The sequence below is a fragment of the Microtus ochrogaster genome, chromosome 1, assembly GCF_000317375.1.
Source record: "Microtus ochrogaster isolate Prairie Vole_2 chromosome 1, MicOch1.0, whole genome shotgun sequence".
Lineage (NCBI taxonomy): Eukaryota > Metazoa > Chordata > Mammalia > Rodentia > Cricetidae > Microtus > Microtus ochrogaster.
Window position 1 is genome coordinate 52158363 of NC_022009.1, and position 21065 is coordinate 52179427.

A 21065-nucleotide genomic window follows, 5' to 3' on the forward strand; every position below is an offset into this window, starting at 1 on the left:
GGGCTTTCATTTCCCTTCATATGAGCATGCCTGTCTTTGCAGCCCCCTGTATACACATGTATACCACAGCCTTGGTCTTTGCACCAGTGGTTAAAACTTTGTCTCTTGGCCACATCCTTCTGCAAGTGAAGCTGGAAATCACATTGCTTTATTTTGCTTTTAGTGTCCGAGGAACAAGGTGCCCAGGGGGAAAAAATGTTGATTCTTAAAGAAGGATAAAAAATAGCTTGTACTTTAATAAATGGAATAAAAGTAAAATCAAAATACATTTTATCATATATAGATATAGATATACATATCTCCTCCCTTACTGTCTGTCTCCCTCCCTCCCGTCTCCCCCCTCCAGGGGGGATCTTCCTACCTCAGCATCCTTGTTTGGGATTAGCAGGGTGTGCCCACACACACAGTTGTAAGCTGATGCAAGAGACTTGAGGCCACAGTGACACTTTTCTCTTTCCTTTTTTGGGGGAACACAAACATACTATGATTTAAAGCATTTAGAAAGTCTAAAATAGTTTAGAGTAGATTGGCCCTTATAGTCACCTCAACAGTGAATATTTACACATAGACATGTCCTCTTAGTCTGCAATGTTTACATAGCTGCTAAGTACCTTCTTGTCTGATACGGGCCACTGGATTATATTTAAGAATCCACTCAAAAAAAAGTTAAGTATTTTTATAAATGAGATATATAGATGGATGGATGAGTGGGTGGGTGGGTGGATAGGTAGGTAAGTAGGTAAGAAGAGATATTCCTTTGTCAGTGGCTTGAATGTTAACAGGGGCATAAATAAACTTTGTGGGAGTAGCTTACAATACACTATTTCATTATCTTGTGACATTTCAGGAAAGACGTTGAGGTCTGTTCCCTGGCACAGAGTTCTCAAGCCCATGTAATGGCCTGTATGATAGGGGTGAAAGGAGCAACTTTTCAGTATTTGGTCTTAGTTGCTGGTTCCGAACAAGAAATAAGGAGACCTTTGTATGGCTGGAAGCTAAAGGCCAAGATAACTTCAGGATGGAGGCTGGTCATTAGAAAGACGAAGACCAATAGGGTTTTAGTCCCACCACCTTCAGGATGGAGGCTGGTCATTAGAAAGACTAAGACCTTAGGGTTTTAGTCCCACCACCTTCAAGCATGAAGCTAGAAAATAACTTAATTACCAGTGTCCCATAATTTATCCAATCATACCTATATAATGAGACCTTCCTAGAACTCTGGATCACAGGGTGGGGGGCTATAGGTTGATGAACACAGGGACTGTGCTTTGAGACCAGGTCTTATTTAGTCTTTCATCCAGAATACTGTTCATCCCTATCTGTTGTGTGATATTTTACTCTTTTGGCTCTATCACCCAGCTCCCACATAAATCATACATGGAGGCTTGTTCTTAGTTATAAATGCCTGACCTTAGTCTGACTCATTACTAGCCGGCTTTTTTTTAACTTAAATTACCCCAACCACCTTTTGCCTCTGAGCTTTTATCTCTGTTTTCTGGGCACCTTTCTCTCCTTACTCCGTGACTGAGTGGCCCCTAATGTCCTCCTCTCCTTGTTCTCTTGCTCCTCACTCTCTCTTCTGTTTTCTCCTTCTACTGATCCTCTATGTATCCTTTCTCCTGCCTCTCTATTGGTTGTTCATTTCGTTATTAAAACCATCAGGCGTTTTAGACAAAGTAACACAGCTTCACAGAGTTAAACAAGTGCAGCATAAACAAAAGTCACACACCTGAAATAATATTCTCCAACACCTATCTGTTGTACCAGCCACTGTAATGAACCAGGAAATAGATCCCTTAGTTGAATCAGTAGAACAAATGATCAAATATAAAGAGGTATTTGGGGGGATGGTGGGGGAGGGATCCCAGTTTATAGCTAGTTAGCAGATGTACAGCCAACAAGTTGGGATTTGTGATTAGAGTCTGAAAATGAGCACACTTGTAGGATTGACTCTTAAACTGTACTGCCTCTGAACACTTACTGTCATGATTGAACTGCAGGATGCCTAGCTGTACCAAGAGGAGGAAAGTAATTTTATTCTTTAGAGTAAAGAATTATATGTATGTGTATGATGGACATGTATGCCATGGTGTGTGTGTGGAGGTGACACTCATGTGGGGTCAGAGGGCATTAGGGAGCCGTTTTTTTCCTTCCATCATTACATGGGTATTTCACTAGCATTTTTATTCTGTTGTATTTTCTATTTTTATGTCCTTCGTCGCATTTGTAATGTATCACCACCAAGAACGGTAGGATCCCAATATTAAGAGAAATTCCTACAGGTGTTGGTAACTTTAAGTGGTTTGTTCATTTTGGAACAAAGCAAGGTAGGACAGGGAGTGTGGCTCAGTGGTGGTGTGCTGAGCATATGTGATGACGTGTTCTGTCCTCACCCATCCACAGGACACAGTGTGTGAGATGAAGATGCCTAGTGCACTTTCAGTGTAAGAAGCTCAAAAGGGGACATGTGTCCTTGAAGATACCTTGTTCAGTGACAGGTGATGTGTCTGACATTCTGTCTCCCCAGATGTTGAACTGGGGGGCTCCAGCCATAGCTGAGATGAGCAAATACCACAGCTTTGACATGGAGTTTAGCTCCTTTGACTTAGGTGAGCGTAATCATGATTCATGCTCCAGGACCTTGTAATGCTTGTGGAAAAGTCTGTCTGGAGGAAAGGTTGATAGTGTGATTTGGGCTGTGGATGTTTTGGTTGATTTGATTTTTTTGTTTGTTTGCTTTTTCCTAGACAAGTTGTCACTACATAGCCCAAGGGGACTTCGAACTCTTGAGCCTCCTGCCTCTTTCTCCTGAGTGCTAGGATTACAACATGCACTATCATACCAAGACACACATGATCATTCTCCTGAGTGCTAGGATCACAACGTGTGCTATCATACCAAGACACACATGATCGTTCTCCTGAGTGCTAGGATTACAACATATATTATCATACCAAGAAACATGATTTGGCTTTTGAAAAAAGTTTCTGCCTTAACATTTTGAGTTTTTAATGTAAACATGTAGTTGGCCAATTCATATACTTTGATAGCATTTATGAATTTGCATCAGTCCTTCCGTGTGATCGTCGATTCTACCTCTTTGTGCACACGCTGGCTTTCTGTCACATGGCCAGGAGCAGGTGTGGGTCAAAGTATACTTGGGTTTTCTAGGCCTACCACACATACCATACAGAGTGCTGGCAGCAGGCAGGACTTGGGTTTTCTAGGCCTACCACCATACAGAGTGCTGGCAGCAGGCAGGACTTGGGTGGGGCCTTATTTCACTCATAGTGCTGACTATCTGTCATCCCAGGCCTTGAAGGCTAGTTCTGTGGGTCTTTTAATTACTCTCCGATCAACCTCCACAGCCCAGTGGGCAGCTTTGCCTCCGACTCAACAGAGAGCATGGTACTCAACATTGAGTAATAGGGATTCAGAACCTGGTTCCCTACCAAACGTTTTGTGACCCTAAGCCACAACTCTGCCTTTTACCTGTGTGTGAAGCAAAGCAACTGTCCAATATGGAAAGGCACTCTAGTAACCGCTGTGGGAAGAGGGCATCAGACGTGTCTGCTGGCAGGGGGGGAGGGGGGTCACTGTCCTAGCAATAGTTTAACACAGGCAACACCTTCAATTTCAGTGAGTTGGAACTTTTCAGTTTGTATCAGATGTACTTTATTATGTGAAAGGTCGATTAGTAACTCTATAGAATCTTTTTATCTAGAATTTTTAGACTCTCTATTATCTAGCTATCTTACTGAAGCTGCCAGAAGTCACACATGTCTCTCCATTTCTAAACTCTGAGGAAAATAACCACTCTAGTGGCCCTAATTTGCCAGATACAAAAATAAGTAAGTAACATTTCTTTTTCTAAAATTCAATGCTAATGCTTCCCAATGACCAGAAAAGGGATAAAATTCAGAATGGTGGTAGATTTCGAACTTTAGAAAGAGGCTGGTCATGAAAATTCTTCTTGGCGTGTTAGAAGTAAACCATCACACCAGGACCTGAATTGATTCAAGTGTTAGAGTGATTATTAATTGCTTGAAATAGCCATGTCTCAGACGTCTAATTTAAAATATTATGTTTAAATTAAATTTTTCTGTTTCCTGAAGCTGCAGCGTGTTTTCTTGATAGGCACTTAGGAGCACAGCTTGTGTCTTTGTGAGAAGCTGATCATAGGGGCCAGCAGTATCTCAGTGAGGTCAATGATATTAGACCTAAAGACTCATGGAGCCAGGATGATAATTTTTATCGGTCATTGCTGACAAATCGGTATGAAAGGTCTTGTACCCATGACACTTCACACAGCCCAATCTGCGCGGTTACGTGAAATGTTGCTGCATTGATCATGAAGATATTTTTCCTCCTGACTGCATCACTAATCTTTGGGGAGAGGCAGCGTGGTACAGCAACAGCAGGTTATGAGAACAGCATTCATTCTTTTTCTTGTGCTGCAGTACATTCACCTGCTCAGCCAAGAAGCACCTCCCCAGGGACCCCAGCCTAGTCCCAGCCTACAGCCCGCCCAGGGGCCTGGAGGGCTCTGCTGATCCATCTCTTCCTGGCACTCAGAAACCTCTCTTCTTGGTTTTTAGTATAACTACTTTCCAATTCTCTGTTTCTCTCTTCTCTTGCCTTTTCCTCCCATTGCCTGCACATGAAAGCCCACCCTGCTCAACCCTAGAGCACAGCTTGTCTTTCCCGTGGGCATGGGGAAATTCATGCGAACTCAGGCATATTTGCGTATTACTCCTACTGCTATAATCCGTGCTCTGGCCTTTGATGCCTTTGCTAATAGCTTTAGTCAGATTGCCCTAGGAAATCCAAGTGCCACATTTGTAGAGGGAAGCTCAACTCCTTCCCTTCCGTCACGGCACTCCTGATGTGACTGGATAGGTCCATCAGAAACTTCCTTGCCACTCCTTGCCTCGAAAGCCTGTGTTTATTCCCTGTTCCCTGTGCGGTGTGCCCTAGGATCCCTACCAACATTCAGAGGCCCCCCAGGAATCAGCTCTGACCTACTTTTCTAGGCTTACTTTGGATTAGACCATGTTGCCTTTCTGTTACTATTCACTGCCATGCCTCAATGCAGCCTTACAAACCACCTGCTCCCCTCAACTATCGCACCCGTCCTCCTGTTTTCAGGTCCTGGGATTATAGGTATGCACCATCACGACAGTGCCTTTGCCTTCATGATACTTTCTGAGCCTCACAGAAAGGTTGGGAAGCATCTGCATAACCCACAGATTCTAGCTGTGTGTGTATCTACTGAAGACAGCTAATTGCACTGGAGCGCAGCTACACAGAGGGCTCTTACCCCACTAGTCACCATGCACATTCTTCCAGGAAGGGTAGAGGGGACTCTGCGTGCTGTGCTCTGCCATGGTCCTTTCAGAAACACGCCTAAAGGTAGTGTGTGGATTTGATGGTAGTTAAGAACGAAAGAGCAGTTGTAGTCAGGGCATCCCTTCCCAGAGAAAGAAAGATGGGATTCCTTAACAGTTTTTCAACTTAAAATAAAAATATGCTTGATTATTTGAAAACCATACCAAACCCTGTCTGTAGAAAGTCTCTGTCTTTTCAAGGAGTTTAATGAACATGTCTGTGTGTGTGTGTGTGTGTGTGTGTGTGTGTGTGTGTGTGTGTGTGAGAGAGAGAGAGAGAGAGAGAGAGACAGAGAGAGACAGAGAGACAGAGAGACAGAGACAGAGAGACAGAGACAGAGAGAGAACACATACCTAAAATCAAAATTGGGGGGAAATTATAAAGTATACAGGAATTGAATAAAATTTGAAGCTGTTGAACAGCTGTGTTTGGAGACATCGGTGTCCTTTTCAGAAATGTAATAAACACTAGAAAAGAATCCTGCCTGTCATGGCATAGCACCTATGGTTCAAATGCAAAACATGAGTTTTTTTTAAGTTACACTTAATCAAATTATAACATGTATTTTGGCAGTACCTCTAAAAAAAGTAACATTTCAGGATCAGAAACAGGGTCTTTCAAATGTAAAGCTTTTCTTGTGTCTTGGAAATCAAGGGTGAAGTAAGGTGTATTTCAGGATGCTTAAAATCCCAGTGTTTCTGAAGTAGAAGCACAGGTGGCACAGTACCGCTGATGGCCTCGAGGAAGCCGAGTCAGTCGGAAGCTGGGTATCCCCGACCTCGAGGAAGCCGAGTCAGTCGGAAGCTGGGTATCCCCGCTGCCGTACTTGCGTGAAGCTGCCGTGGGCATTTCCTGTCGTGACTGTTCACTTGCTTGCTTGGCAGTCCGCACTAAGATGAGTGCTGTCGTTATTGCTGTACAGTCTGCATCCAAGTCCTGAAGACTTCTGTAGTTGCTCCTAAGTAGCCCTAACCTCCTCATGTTAGTATGCTGGGTGGTTTGGGTTTTGATTTCTTTTATATTTTTCACACACAAAATGAAAACTTACCCATTTGGGGTAATGTTTAGATCCACTTCATTAACTCAGTTATAGTTACATAATAACCCCATAAAATGGTCTTACCAAACCTCTTACTGTTCCACCCTGACATGACTATAGAGACTCAAAAGAGGTTTTTTGTTGACAAAGAAAACTGACTGTGGTGAACATGGAAATGAAAATCTATCCTCATTGATACATAAAAGAAAGTATATTCATGTAAAATTATCAACTAGATAATTGACTTAATGTGCCTTAATATTTTATTTTTTAATTGAACACTTTTTCATACAATATATTTTGATTGTTTTCTTCTCCCCCAGTTTTCCAAGTTCCTCCACACCTCTCTACCTACCCAATGTTATATTCTCTCTCTTTTTCTCTCTCTCTCTCTCTGACACAGACACACACACACACACACACACACACACAAAGAAATCAAATAAACAAAAGACCAGTAAGAGACAATAATTGCCAAAACAAAGCAAAAGAAAGCAAAAAAGTCCACAAAATATACTATTGAGTTTGTTTTGCCTTGGTCACCTACTTTTGGACCTGCCCTGAAGTTTGTCTTCTGTCCCCAGTAAGACTCCATTGGAGAAGACTCATCTTCCCTTTGCCATCTGGTATCAATGGCAAATAGCTTCTTGTTTAGGATGGGACCCCATGTCCCTCCCTCCTCTCATTGCTATAAGACCCTGCTTGATTGAACCTGTGAGTGTTCTGTGGATTCATACGTGCATCAGTCCTGTTGTGTCCAAAGGACACTGTCTCCTTGGAGTCATTCATCACCCCAGCTCTTCCAGCCTTCCTGCACCGTATGGCTCAGTGAGCCTTAGGGAGGAGGGTTTGATGAAAATGTCTCATTTAGGACTGAGTGCTCTACACATTGCCCAGTTGTGTGTCATTGTGTTAATTTCTATCTATTGCAAGAAGAAGCTTCTCTGATGAAGGCTGAACAAGTCATGACCAATGGGTATAGCAGTATGTCATTAGGTATCATTTTATGGTCGCATTTATTCCTTTAGCAGAGGTAGTTTTTAATCTAGGCCCAGATTCTTGGCCACCTTATTGGTATCAAGTATGAGGTTCTTTTGTTTGTATATTTGTTTTATTGTGTGTGGGGGGGGGTAATTAGTTTTTGTTGGTGTTGTGATGTAGTATTCCCCTCTGAATGCTGTGAATATGACTGGTTAATTAATAAAGAAAACTGGCTTAGCTTGATAGGATAGAGTAGAGCTAGGTGGGGAAAACTAAACTGAAAGCTGGGAGAAAGGAGGCAGAGTCAGGGAGTAGCCAGAAAGCCACCGCCAGAGACAGACATGCCCAAACTTTGCCAGTAAGCACTGCCACATGGCAATACACAGATTAATAGAAATGGGTTAAATTAATATGTAAGATCTGGCCAATAAGAAGCTAGAGATAACAGGCCAAGCAGTGATTTAATTAATATAATTTCTGTGTGATTATTTTCTGAAGTCTGGTGCTTGAGAAATGAAAAGGCAGCCTTTCTACAACAGTGGTGTTTAGTTTTTGTTTGTTTCTTTGTTTTGAGACAGGATCTCACCATATAGCTTTATCTTTCCTGGAACTCTCTATGTAGACCAGTCTGGCCTCAAATTCATAGAGATTTGCCTGCCTCTGCCTCCTGAGTGCCCAGCTATTCCTTAATTCTTTTTAAAATAGTAGTAGGTGATAAGAAAAGCTCTATGTTATATCAGTAAACCAAATCATAGGCCTGGATTTTAGAGCCTTCTCTGCCAAGGCTGCAGATTTGAAATACATAGTCGTCAAGTTACACACCACTTAAAACCAGGATTCCTTTTGCCTCCAGTGTTAATCATTATTTGAATGTAGCTTTTATGCTATAAAAGGCAAGTTGAAATTTTTTCTGGTTGTGGTAGTGAATGCCTATACTCTGTCTAGTACTTGGAGGTTGTAGCAGGAGACCAGGGGCTCAGAATTTTTTTTTTCTTACACATATAACTTGAGTCTGAAGCCAGTCTGGACCAAGTAACATGCTGTCCCAAAATACAAACAACCAAAAGTTTTAGAAAACTGCCTTGAAAATACTTTTGGGGGGTAGCTGGGGATATAGAGTACATACTTAGCTTGCATGAGGCCCTAGATTCGGTCTCCAGCACCGTACTCTAATACAAGCATATTTTCTTCTGGAAGAGGGCAGAGGATATTCCCAAGAGTTTGGTGATGAGCCAAGAACTTAGGCCTATATTTAGTGATTCAAATTCTAAAGAACAGATTTCTCTGCATATTAATACCTAGGAATTTGTAGTGTTAGAAATCAAAATGAATACATCTCTCTATCAGAATGTAAGTATATAAATTGGTTTAAATGAAAGATGCTTTCATGAATACAAAAGTGCTTCTGCCTACATTCTTAAATCACTATTAATTCAGCACTGTATAATATAATGGATAATTACTGTGCTTTAATATGGATGCTAGTGGATGTGCTAGTCTTTCTAAATAGCTATTGTTGGCTAATAGTCTTGGGGGAACCATTCATACAGCCATTGTGGCTCTAAAAAAGAATCTCTAAGTACCAGTGGGACAGACGTTTTTGAAGCATGGATAATATAAAATAAAATGCACTTTTATTTCAAGTGCATCATTTTGATTATAGTTTTTATTCATATCACTCAATTACATTCATTATCTTTGCAGCAAAAAAAATAAAGGACTGCTTGTTATGTGAGGAAAAATTTTCAGAACAATGCAGTAGCTGAGAAAGAAAGACTGTGATTGGTTGTGTTGGGAATCTGATCTATTTACTGGGATATTTAACTGTTCTGTTCATTAGAATTTTAACTGGAGATGGTTTTATATGGTCTTATTGTTTTTGTTTTAATTAATATTTCCATGGCAGATAATTAGATAAGAACTGTTGAATATTAAATATGGTCATAGCTTAGAGGGAAATTAGCATTTCTGGGTCAAAGCTTTTCACAAAATATTGTGATACGTGGGCTGATTAATTGCACTGAAAGCCAAATAGGTTGCCACCATCCAAGCAGACTCCAACAGTCACTTGGTTCATTAGCTGAGGTTTTTCGGCATGGAATGGCTGCTTATGTCAAAGTTAATGGTGTTCTTTTTAATATTAGCTCCTAATGGAGTAAATCTGGATTAGAAAATAGTTCCTACTTCATTAGATCCAGCTGAGTGTAAGAATATCTTACCCTGTCTGTCACATCAAGCATTTTAAGTGTCAAACCTTAAATTTAAAAAGTGTGACATTCCTGATGGGGTTACCTGGTGCTTTCTGAGTCTTGGTGGCTCCTACTTGTAAGAGTTACCAAAGACCTCAGAGCAGGCTACTCCATTGTCTGTGCCATCTGTGCCTTGCAGTATGTTCCAAAAACAGCACCTTAACTTCTAATCATATCAGAGAAGTTAAGTGTTTTGTTTTGTTTTGTTTTGTTTTGTTTTTTACAAGAAGCTGAAGAGATGGGTCAGTGGTTAAGAGAGCTTACTACTCTTGCAGAGAACCTGGGTATGGTTCCCAAAGTACATATAAGACAGTTTTCCACCATTCGTAGCTAGTTCCAGGAGATCCGCCCCTCTCCTATCATCTGCAGGCGCCACACACATGGCACACATACATACATTCGAGTCAAACACATAAACATAAAATAAAAAACACTTTAAAAGAGCTCTTATCAATCATTTATCATATTTTTAGTATATATGGGGAAGTATTCCAAAATGATAGCTTTCAGGTGCATTCCAAATTACATAGGTTTTCAGGCATCATGTATATGGCTGATTTTAATTTCAGTATTTAAAAAGCTGTAATAGAAGTCATTACATATGCCCAAATCTTTCATTATAATTACTAATCTTTAAAAACAGGCTGTTAGGTTAACTGGTTTGGGGCTTCTCCTAGCCTTTATAAAGAGAGCTGTGGGGCTTATAGCCAATCTGTCAATACAGGCTATGTACTGTCTGATTAGGTACACACTGTGTCTTTTTATACTAGGCTTAGCTTTTACCTAACAAAGCCTGTGTACACCTATTTGGAGCCTTTTAAAAAACAAATAGAGTTAGCCAGGTAGTGATGGCACACGCCTTTAATCCCAGTACTCAGGAGGCAGAGACAAGTGGATCTCTGTGAGTTTGAAGCCAGCCTGGTCTACAGAATGAGTTCCATGACAGCCAAGGCTCCACAGAGAAACCCTGTCTCAAAAAACTAATAAACAAAAGTGTTAAAACAAACAGACAAGCAAGTCAGGTTGGTGATTTGCTAGCATGTTGCAGTGTGACAGGACTTGAAATTTAGGCTTGTAGTGGGTTTTAGATGCCATTTGTCATATTAATTGTTTTGATAAAGAGCATTATGCATTAGAAAAGTCTTCGCTTCACTGCTGGGAATTGAAATTAGGGCCCAGTATAAATTATAAATATTTTTTGTTAAAAATTCTACTATGGTCTTCATTAATCGGCATCTTGGTTCACTTTAATGGTTGCTTGCAATGTGAAGGCAAACTCCAGCTGGGAAGATGGCTCTGTGTGTAACAGCACCTGCTACCTGAGTATGCAGGTCTACACAAGACTCCCCAGTTCCCATGTGAAAACCAGGCTTAGCTGTTCATGGACCCATAACCCCAGTACCTAGGGCGGTGCCTTAGTCAGTATTCTGTTGACCATGCCAACTCTTGTAAAAGAAAGCATGTAGTTGCAACTGGCTTACTGTTCATCATCAGCATGGCAAAGAACATGGTGGCGCACGGGCAGCGTGAACCTAGAGAAACAGCTGAAAATTCTGTATCTGGATCCACAGGCAGCAGGAAGAGAGAGAGCCACCGGACCTATTGAAACCTGCAAGCCCACCCCCAGTGGCACACTTCCTCTGACAAAGCCACACCTCTTAGTCCTTCTCAAACAGAACCTCTCCCTGATAATTAAACATTCAAATAGATGAACCTATGGGGGCCATTCTTATTCAGACCACCACAGGCAGAGACCAGACCAGTGCTTCTGGCAGCAACTCTAGCTCCAGGTTCTGCAAGAGACCCTGTCTCAAGGGAATAAGGTGGAGAATGATAAAGTAGGACATCTGATGTTCTCCTTTGACCTCTGCAGGCGGACACACACATACACACACCACATGCACACATACTCGCAACACAATACATACACAATACATACATACACCACACATACACACCACACACAGAACCACATGCACACATACACACAACACAACACACATACACCATACACACACACAACACAACACACACATACACCATACACACACATAAACACCACACCATATACAAAACCTTTTAAATATCATTGTTTGCAGCCATTGCCTAATGTAGATCAGAATTATCTTAACATTGTGTTGCCAAGTGAAACCTAGAAACAGCCCTGTGGCTGATAATGGACTATTGGTGTCAACTTAATGGAGTGGGGTTTGCATTTGTAGATACAGCCTTGCTATTTGCGTTGATTTTTTTTTTAATTTTTGGAGAAAATTTATCTAGCTGTATATAACTAAATTCTGGAATTTTTCTTTTGTTCAGTCTTCACAGAGCTATGCAGTAGACAATTAGTTATACCAAGCATTTATTAAAGTTTAGATCTCGGACAACAGAACCGATTGGTTGTCCTAGCTCAAACTACTCTTCCAAAATACCACATCCTGAGAAGTTTGTAAACAAAATATAAATCCAGTTATTTTCACAGTTAGGAAGGCCGGAAAGCTCAAGAGCAAGACATTGCCTTAGTCAGTGTCTGATGAGGACTTGATCCCGGTTTAAAGCTGGTCTACTGTGTGCTCACGTAGTAGATAAGGAAGCAGGCACACAGGACTTGTAAACATCACTAATCCCAGCCATAAAGGATCCACCCTCCAGACTCCATTCAGTCCTAATCACATGTCAAATACTCTGCCTTCTAATTTTATCATGTTAGGGGGTAGGTTTCAGTTTATGAAGTTGGAGGTGGTACCAGTCTTCAGTCTGTAATAGTACATAATTCCATTACCTTCATAGTTTATTAGTGTTTCATACGACTAAAAATGCTCTGTTCACAATGTAAAAGATGAGGGAGTTAAATGATGCTGGAAAGTGAGATAAAGAGACACGACAGAGCGACCAAGGTGAAGCTACTTTGCATTTTACACATGATCTCTGTTGCTTTGGAAGTTGTGTTGAGGGGTGGAGTTTGCCTGTTTTGTACCTTCATATCACATGTCATCTTTTCCCAAAACACTCAGAAAAGAGGGATTGGGGCTTGTAGGGTCTGGGAAACAGGAAGTACAATGATTAGTGTGTATAAAAATGTCATACTGAAACCTATTATTTCATACATTAAAAATATGAGATTACAAATGGAGTTAGGAAGAAGCATTTTTTAAGGCTAGAATTTAGGCTCCTCCTGACTTTTGCTGGCATTGGGTTGGTCTCTCTTCTCCCCTGAATTTGCCGGCATTGGGTCGGTCCCTCTTCACCCCCGACTTTTGCCGGCATTGGGTCTGTCCCTCTTCACCCCTGACTTTTGCTGGCATTGGGTCGGTCCCTCTTCAACATAGTAAGGAGATCTTGCATCACTTTCTCAGCTTTTGTTTGTGGTATTGATGCAAACTTGAGGCCTCATAGTACTAGGAAAGCAGTTTATCCACCATTGAACCACTCCTTACGGATGCATCGAAAGGTAAAGGTGAACGGGCTTTCCCTGATGTGTGTCCTGTGGCTTTCTTCTCCTTCTTCTAGTCCTAAATGAAGTGAATGGCTTCAGAAACTCTTACTTCCTCAGAACTTGAAGGCTTCTTTTTCTGTACAATTGGAGTAGATATCTCAAAAGGCTTAGGAACTTCATTTTTTAAAACACATTATTTATGCACTGGTTTTCTTTGTCTCTCTCTCTCTGTTGTTTTTATTGAGCTTTATATTTTTAGCCACTCCCCTTCCTTTCTCCCCCCCCCTCCCTTTCTGCCCTCTCCCATGATCCCCACACTCCCAATTTACTCAGGAGATCTTGTCTTTTGCTTCTTCCCTTGTAGAAATCTGCATGTATGTATCTCTTAGACACATGTATCTACATGTATGTTTCTCTCTGGCTCCTCTTCACTCTAGCCCCCAGTCAGTCAGCATGTTTCTGCAATGGGCACTATTCAGGTACCTTGTCCATCCTTCCTCTGCTCACATTGTGTTTGTTTTCTTCTTTTTCAGAGACGCTCCTCGATGACTTCCTTCTCACGTATACAGTATTCATGACAACTGATGACCTGTGCCAGGCGCTATTGAGACAATATCCTTCATTAACTTCAGGACGCTCTGCGGGCTTCCTCTCAGACAGATGTCCCACATTACGAATTAACTGCCTTTCCTAATTTACTCAACCCACGGTGAAGTGTGAATGTGTTAAATATTAATGTGATGCTATCCAAGGTGAAGATGGAATGAGACAGGCTAGACAGGGATAGCAGGGAATTCAGGGCTGCTGTCTTCATAGTCTACTGTGGGCAAAGGGTACTGTGAATATCGTGTTTACTTTATATCTGCTTCTCGTGGTTGCTTAGGGAGCTGGAAGGAAACTTGCCTTCTTGGTAAACTCAAGTGAACAGGTCAAGTGGATCGACAATAACAAACATTAAGTATTTTTATAGAGAATCAATCATTTAGAGTTAGACTTCTTGTGCAACACCCCTCTGTGTCTGTGTGTGTCTGTGTATGTGTGCACATACACATATGTGTGCGCGTGTGTGTGTGTGCATGTGTGTGTGATATCATATTCCTGGGAGATCATTTCTGGACACCTGAACTGTCTTCCCCGAAGGAAATCCTTTCATCCCTGGATGTAATTGTCATCTGTTTGGAGAGTTTTCACTCACTGCATACTTTGCTCAAGTGTCAGGTGGGATTAGAAGGTTAATCGCTTGCTAAGAAGCCTTTCAATTTTACTCAGTAACCAGAGAGGTTCTGTAGACTGATGAGAAATCTCTACCAGGGCTTCTTGCCTCACTGTACTTAGAGAAGATACCTCAAAAGCAATTAAGTATTTAATAAATTAATTTAGTTAATTAATTTTATTTCTAATAGTAATAAATTAATTATAGCCTTTAATCATTTAATAAGAAACTTTACTGATTTTAATAAAGGAAACTAGAGATTCCATTTCAATCTCTGTAGGAGAACACAAATAAAGTAATCCCACACCAGCTCAGAATTGAGTATAATAAAGCTTCCTTTATTTAGGAGGGACTCACAGATCATAGTCCTCTGCACAAATGGGGAACAGAGCCAAGGGAAAGGGGGGGGGGAGAGAGAACATGTTTTTGGTGCCCAATGCCACACCCATGGCACACATACCTGGGACAGTATCTCAAAGCCATTGGCTAAAGGAGGTTCCTCAGCAAACCTCCATAGGAAATGTTCAGGAAAATGGATTATAAGCCAAAGATTTTATTAAAATCTAATGATAATAGCCATTTAAGATTCTTTTCCTGTTAAATAATTGCTATATGTCTCCCAACTATATCCCAACTATACTGCATTTTCCCACCTAAAAGAATACTTTAAAACTTCATAAGGTGTTAAAAATAAAACATCTCTTAAAAACTTATGACTAAGTCTGCTCTACAGAGTGTTCAGAACAGCCAAGATGACCCAGAGAAGCCCTGTCCCAAAAACAAAAACCAAGAGTATTTATAGATTTATGTATGTGCATATGAACCAGAAATAACATGTTTATGGACGTGCTGCTTTGGAGCTTCGCTGGACCCGCCAACCAAACAGATCTATAGCTATGTTAACAGTTCTAAAGTCTGACCAATAAAACTGATCTCGAAATGTTAGTTCTGAATTTGAAAATTTCAACAATATGCAGATTTTTTTCTCACAGTTTTGAAGTGGAGTGTTGTTTTTTTTTTTTAAAAAAAAACCAATAATTATGTTTTTAAATTTCTCCTTCAGATGTTTTTTGGGAAAGAAATCTGTAAGCTAATTTCATCTTCATTTTAATGCTTACCTACTCGAAGGCAGTTACCACCCATTAGCTCTAAAATTATGTCCTATAGCAAACTGTTGTCTTCAGCTATGGTCCGAATATTATTTTTATTACCACTTAGTAGTGTACTGCCCCTGTGGATGTTTCCAAAGAATGTCTGAGGGTCTCCTTGGGTATATGTGTTGTTCAGTCTTTAGCTGGGACATTTTATATGGAATTTTAGTTCTTTCTGCAACTTTTTCATTATTAAAGTCCTCATTCTTGTTTGTGTTTTCTCATGATTTATAAACACTTTGTAGATTGGGACTATTTTAGAGTGCTTGGATATTTTATATGGGTATTTTTTTTTGTAATAGGTACGAATGGCTTTTGACTTTTGTCATAGTAAATCACATTATTTAGGCTCATAGCCAGGGCCAGCTAATATTCAGCGCATTGCAAAGATCCTGCAGCTCATCCTGTGCCCTTCTCCCACTCCTCCATTTATAAATCAGTATAAATAGGCCTGGGCCAAATATAAAAGAACCTATACCTTACTACAGAAGTAGAAGAACAAATGCCAGTTTAACCCTTACGTGTTCTAAAAGGTACATATATCACGGGGAACATGAGTTTAAGAAAACAAATATTAATGACTGTAAATTGGGAATAATAGTTGAACACTCAAAGTCTTGACATTGCTTTATTCTGCTGATGCAAGACTGTCGTACTTAAAAATGACATTTGAATGAGAAGCGCAGAATTTCACTAGAAGAGATTGAAGTTGTTGGTGTTTCTCAGCTGGCTACATCTTCCCCCATGCTGGCCATTGTGAAAACAGAACACATGCAAACAGACATAACACAGAGTTACCCTTCAGAGTTGCTTTTCAAGAGAAAAACTGAAAGAAATAGGCACTCTAACTGAAGTTTTTTGTTTGTATGGCTCAGTTGATTTTACAAGAAGAATTTAAAAGTAGCCACAAAGTAACCTTGCAAGTGAGGGAGAAAGTGACCGAGCCATGTGTTTACATAGTTACGAAGTCTGATGAATAATAGCTCCTTTCTGTTTTGCAGCTGTTCATCGGCATTAACAGATAGGCACTCTTGATGAACCATCTCACAATGTTTCCTATGTCTAGTAGCTTTTCAGCTCAATCAGTACAGCCAGGGCCCAGGAATGTCTGCGGGGCTGCACCTGTAACCCCAGCTCTTGGGAGGTAAGGATCAGAGGATGAAAAGTTGAGGCAGCCTCTGCTGCAAGAGACTTTGTCCTGGAGGACCGAGAGAGACTCATTCTGAGGAAATAAGAGTGTGTGAATTTAGACAATTCATTCCTAGTCATCTAAGCTTGCTTCTTCGAAGTTATTTTAATAATTAGTTAATACATGGTCATTATATATAAATTAGGAAGTGACAATTAGTAAAATGGCTCAGCTATTCTCAAATCTCGCTACTCTGAAAAGCCACTGTTAATCATCTGTATATGTCTTTCTAAGTAATTAAAATATTCCTATAAGCATTGTTAAAATAGTCATGTAAGCATTGTTAACCCAAGTAGAAAATGCTGCTGTCTTTTGGTTTTTATGCTCAGCAGTATGCTGTAATGTTCATGTAATGACCCCCATTTTCATGGCCTCAGAGCCACTTATTTAACTGACTGCTTGCTGGGACACGTAGCCCTTCCCTGTTATGTTTTAAATTTACTTTAATGAAGGTGAAAATCTCGACCCTTTTACCTGGGCCCTTGCACATTCATCTGGTTCTTTCATCAAGGAAATTCTTAGGATCCGGCATTTGAATCAGATCATAAATTGTGCTTCAGACAGCTGTGCTCATCTGGAACAACTTTAGAAGCAACTGCTTTTATAAAATATGAAGTTCTGCAGATCACAGATGGCCTGGCTTCCTTCTGATGTGCCCCACTGACACAGTGTTCACCTGTGCTGTGAGGCCGCATCTGCCTTGGAAGTGAGTCTGAAATCAGCGGGCCATCCTGTGTCCTTTGAACTGACGTGAAGCCCATACTGCCCCTAAGACTTTTCCAGCAGCTGCAGTGTGAGGTCCAGCCCTCAACTGCACGGTCTCCTGCTGGGGTTGCTTCCGTTTGTTCCTGGGTTTACTTTCATGCCTTTCAGAGCACACTGTCCACTCTTCCTGCTCAGGGTCTATTCTTTATCCAGCTCTGAATTCTTTGGAAAATATGCTGTAGCCTACTTTGTAAAAAGCTGGACCAAATAGGCCTTTTCACATTTTGTATTTCAACAACACGGTGTTCTTTCTTAACCATTTGCACCTATTCTGCTAAGAAGCATCAAGGGGAAGAAGAAAAATCAGATGTCCCTTGTCGGAAGCGTAAGGTCCTACATCTGGTTTCACAGTGGATTGCTCTGTACAAAGACTGGCTACATGAAGATGAACATTCAAAAATGTTTCTAAAGGTATTCCTACAATTTCAAGTATTTTGATGTTGAGTGACTGATTTTATTTTCATCTATATGATTCAAAAAAATCTTATTTTTAGTCATTCAGGTTTTGTATGTCAAATACAGTGAAAGTATAAATTCATTCTAACTTCCATGCCTGACATTCTCTATATAAGAAGGAAATTATTTTAATAATTTTAAATATATTATGAAAAATTATATATGATAATATTTATATATACTAATTTTGGATGATTTATTTAAATCATGACAATCTTTTTCAAATTAGATAAATAAGATAAACCAAAATATCCTCTGAGATTTAATGCTAGATTTATGATAATATTAAAACTAGCAACACCTATATAGGCAAACAGTACTTGATAAGCATTTAAAAATCTCTTTAATCATATGTATATTGTATCATAATATGAAATCTAAATACATGCTGTATTTGAAAATATATTTGAAAATAGACACTTGGCATTAAACTTTGAAATAGTAACAATCTGAAAGACACTAACCTAGATAAACCAATCTATCTAAATATTAATAATTTATAATATGTATTTACCATGGACAGTTCTCTGGATTAGAGGGTTTCGCTTATTTGACCATTGTATCGGATATACAAATCAGCACAAAGAAAGGTTAGACTGGGATTTTAGCACGAAATCTGCTTTAGAATAGATAAATGTCTGACCTCATTCTGCCTATCATAAAGGACATGGCATTGAACTTACCATTCACTTAGCCATCCCTCTGCCTAAACTCGGTTATTTTTCAAACCTACTGGTTATTTTAATTAATATGTTTTCCTCTCAGATGGTCATGCAGGTGTTCTGTTTTGTGATCTAAACTACTTGTGGAAAATCTCTGATACCCAGTTTCTAGCATCCCCAACAGATAGCTTTTAAGAGCAGTCTAAGAGAGCAATGCCGGGGGTTGAATAGCTAAGGTGAAACTTCTAGTCCTGATTTCTAGTCCTCACTTCCTGCAACAAGATAACCATTACCAGAGCCTTTTTTCTTGGTGATGGTACAGGGACTGAACGTGTGCTACGGCTGAGCTATGTGGCTGGCCCTGTCTTCATCTGAATCCTCACAGAACAGGCAGTGAATGGTTACAGTTGCCATTTCTTGTCTCCACCCTCTCTGCAGACCATCTATAGGAATGTACTGGATGATGTCTACGAATACCCAATTCTCGAGAAAGAACTGAAAGAATTTCAGAAGATACTTGGGATGCATCGCCGGCAGTAAGTATTTAGCTTTTCCCATAGCAGTTAATGAATGCAATAGCCAGTATAAGAATTTAGGCTGGCGTGTACGTACAGTCAATGATTTTTGACATCTTAACCCTGGATTTATCTTGATTACCTAACATTTCTAGTAGTAAATTATGTGTTTTTATTTTTGTGAATAAAAATAGAACACTAGTCATACTCGCTGACTTTTTGTTTTCTTTTAAGTTTTCTATGATAAAAGCAGACTGGGCCATGAGAACCTAAGTACATAAAACCAGTAAATTATTCCTTAATTTTAAGTCTATATTAAGAAAATATCTGTAAATAGTTCCAGTGAGTCACAGAGCATTTCGTAGGCTCAGTGTTATGAGGCCCCCGAGGTTTCTTTTCTCTTTAGAAAGATTGGAGAAAGCCCCTTTCTCAAGTGACTGTGGAATGCCCGAGTGTCCCAGAAGTAGCACTCATGCGTCTTCAGATTGGCAGTACTTGCCTTTGCTTGGTTTAACTGATTCTCTGTTAATTTTGGTAAATGAAGACACTGAGTCATTATTCAGTTCCAAGTTCTTTGCCATGTTTATCCACTTTGTAGTGCAGTTCCTTATTTTTAGTAGCGTGAAGCAAGTACACCATCAGGTTGGAGATACTTTTAAGACTTCAGCAACAGTGAGTGCATGTCTCAAGAAATGCAAGTTCAGGCCTTTGAGATCACTGATTTAGCTGTAGTAAAGGGGCCCCATCATGAATGAAAGTTGTACATAGGTCAGTCTTAAGGAGCAAGTGAGCCTTTGGTTCAGTTGTCAGGATTGCATGTCTGAAAATTGGGTGCAAGGTAGGACAGTGTTTTAGAAATGATCACAGTATCATATGCATATATGAATAGCTTAGTATTGAGTTGAAATTATAATTAGTAAATGAGATGAAAAAGGAAAGAAACTGTTAAGTTGAGAGTGTAGCTCCCAGCTCCTAGCATCCATCCCAGCCTCTCTGACCTGGGAGTTGTATTGGTCTGGATTCCAAATCCCAGCATGGCAAGGTATTTGAGTGAGCTCCCAGAGGAGAAACACGTGGTTTTCAGGTATGCATGGGCTCCCTGCTGTCCTGTCTCCCCGCCATGTGCTCGGCCACCTGAGAGCGTCATTCTTAATAAAACAATGGGCATTTTGAATCGGTTTGATTTGACCTAATTGGATTTTTTGTGCAGGTGGAACTGCCCTTTTCTTATTATTTTTACCTAACAGAAACTTTATGACAAAATAATCCCTCCTTTGGATGTGGCCCTGCACTATGAAGCAGAATTGTTACAGTTAGGAAACAGTAATGCCTGGTTTAGTATACTTAAATTTATTAACTCTATCACTGAAGTCTAGTACATTCCATTAAAATTTTCCCATTATAACAGAAAATAGTAAGTTGGATTGAGAAAACTGTAGTAGGATACGGTTGGGCTAGAGGTATGGCTTAGGTTTAACTCAAGCTGTGGGTCATGTCCCACAACACAAGTGCACAGAGAAGGGTTGGGAGCCTCGCTTCTTTAGTATAAGACTAAACGAGACATGGGCCAGCCTTAGCCTTGCTCTCTGTAAGAAGAAAGCACAATGCATGTGTCCAACAAGTAGCTTTTTTTTCATTCTAGTTCATTTGAAACTTGGAATGCAATATCAGATACATTATACATAGTAGATTAATGGTAAATAGTGTGTTTTATCTTTTTGCTATGTTTTTGAGATAGGGTCTCACTCTGTGGCCCAGGCTGACCTGAAACTTACTCTATGGTCCAGGAAGACCACCATCTTGCCTCTGCTTAGCCTCCTGGGAGTAGGGATTATAGACATGTACCACTATACCAATCAGTTTTGTTCTCTTTCATTTGTCTACTTTAATGACATTTATTTATTTGTTGTAATAGGAGCGGCGAGGCTGTGTCCCGCCACCCAGCTAGCTTTACACCCGAAATAATTACACGGAAACTGTATTCTTTTAAACACTGCCTGGCCCATTAGTTCCAGCCTCTT

The 21065-nt window shown here is 40.2% G+C and overlaps 1 protein-coding gene across 1 annotated transcript in view; it reads left to right on the forward strand.

The window, feature by feature from the left end:
* The window catches only part of Rapgef5 (Rap guanine nucleotide exchange factor 5), a 239505-nt gene that overhangs the window by 173620 nt on the left and 44820 nt on the right, over positions 1–21065 (forward strand). The window contains exons 12-14 of the mRNA XM_005343679.1: positions 13627–13705; positions 17678–17822; positions 18968–19065. Coding sequence (XP_005343736.1) covers positions 13627–13705; positions 17678–17822; positions 18968–19065 — 322 coding nt within the window. The remainder of the gene's footprint in view (positions 1–13626; positions 13706–17677; positions 17823–18967; positions 19066–21065) is intronic.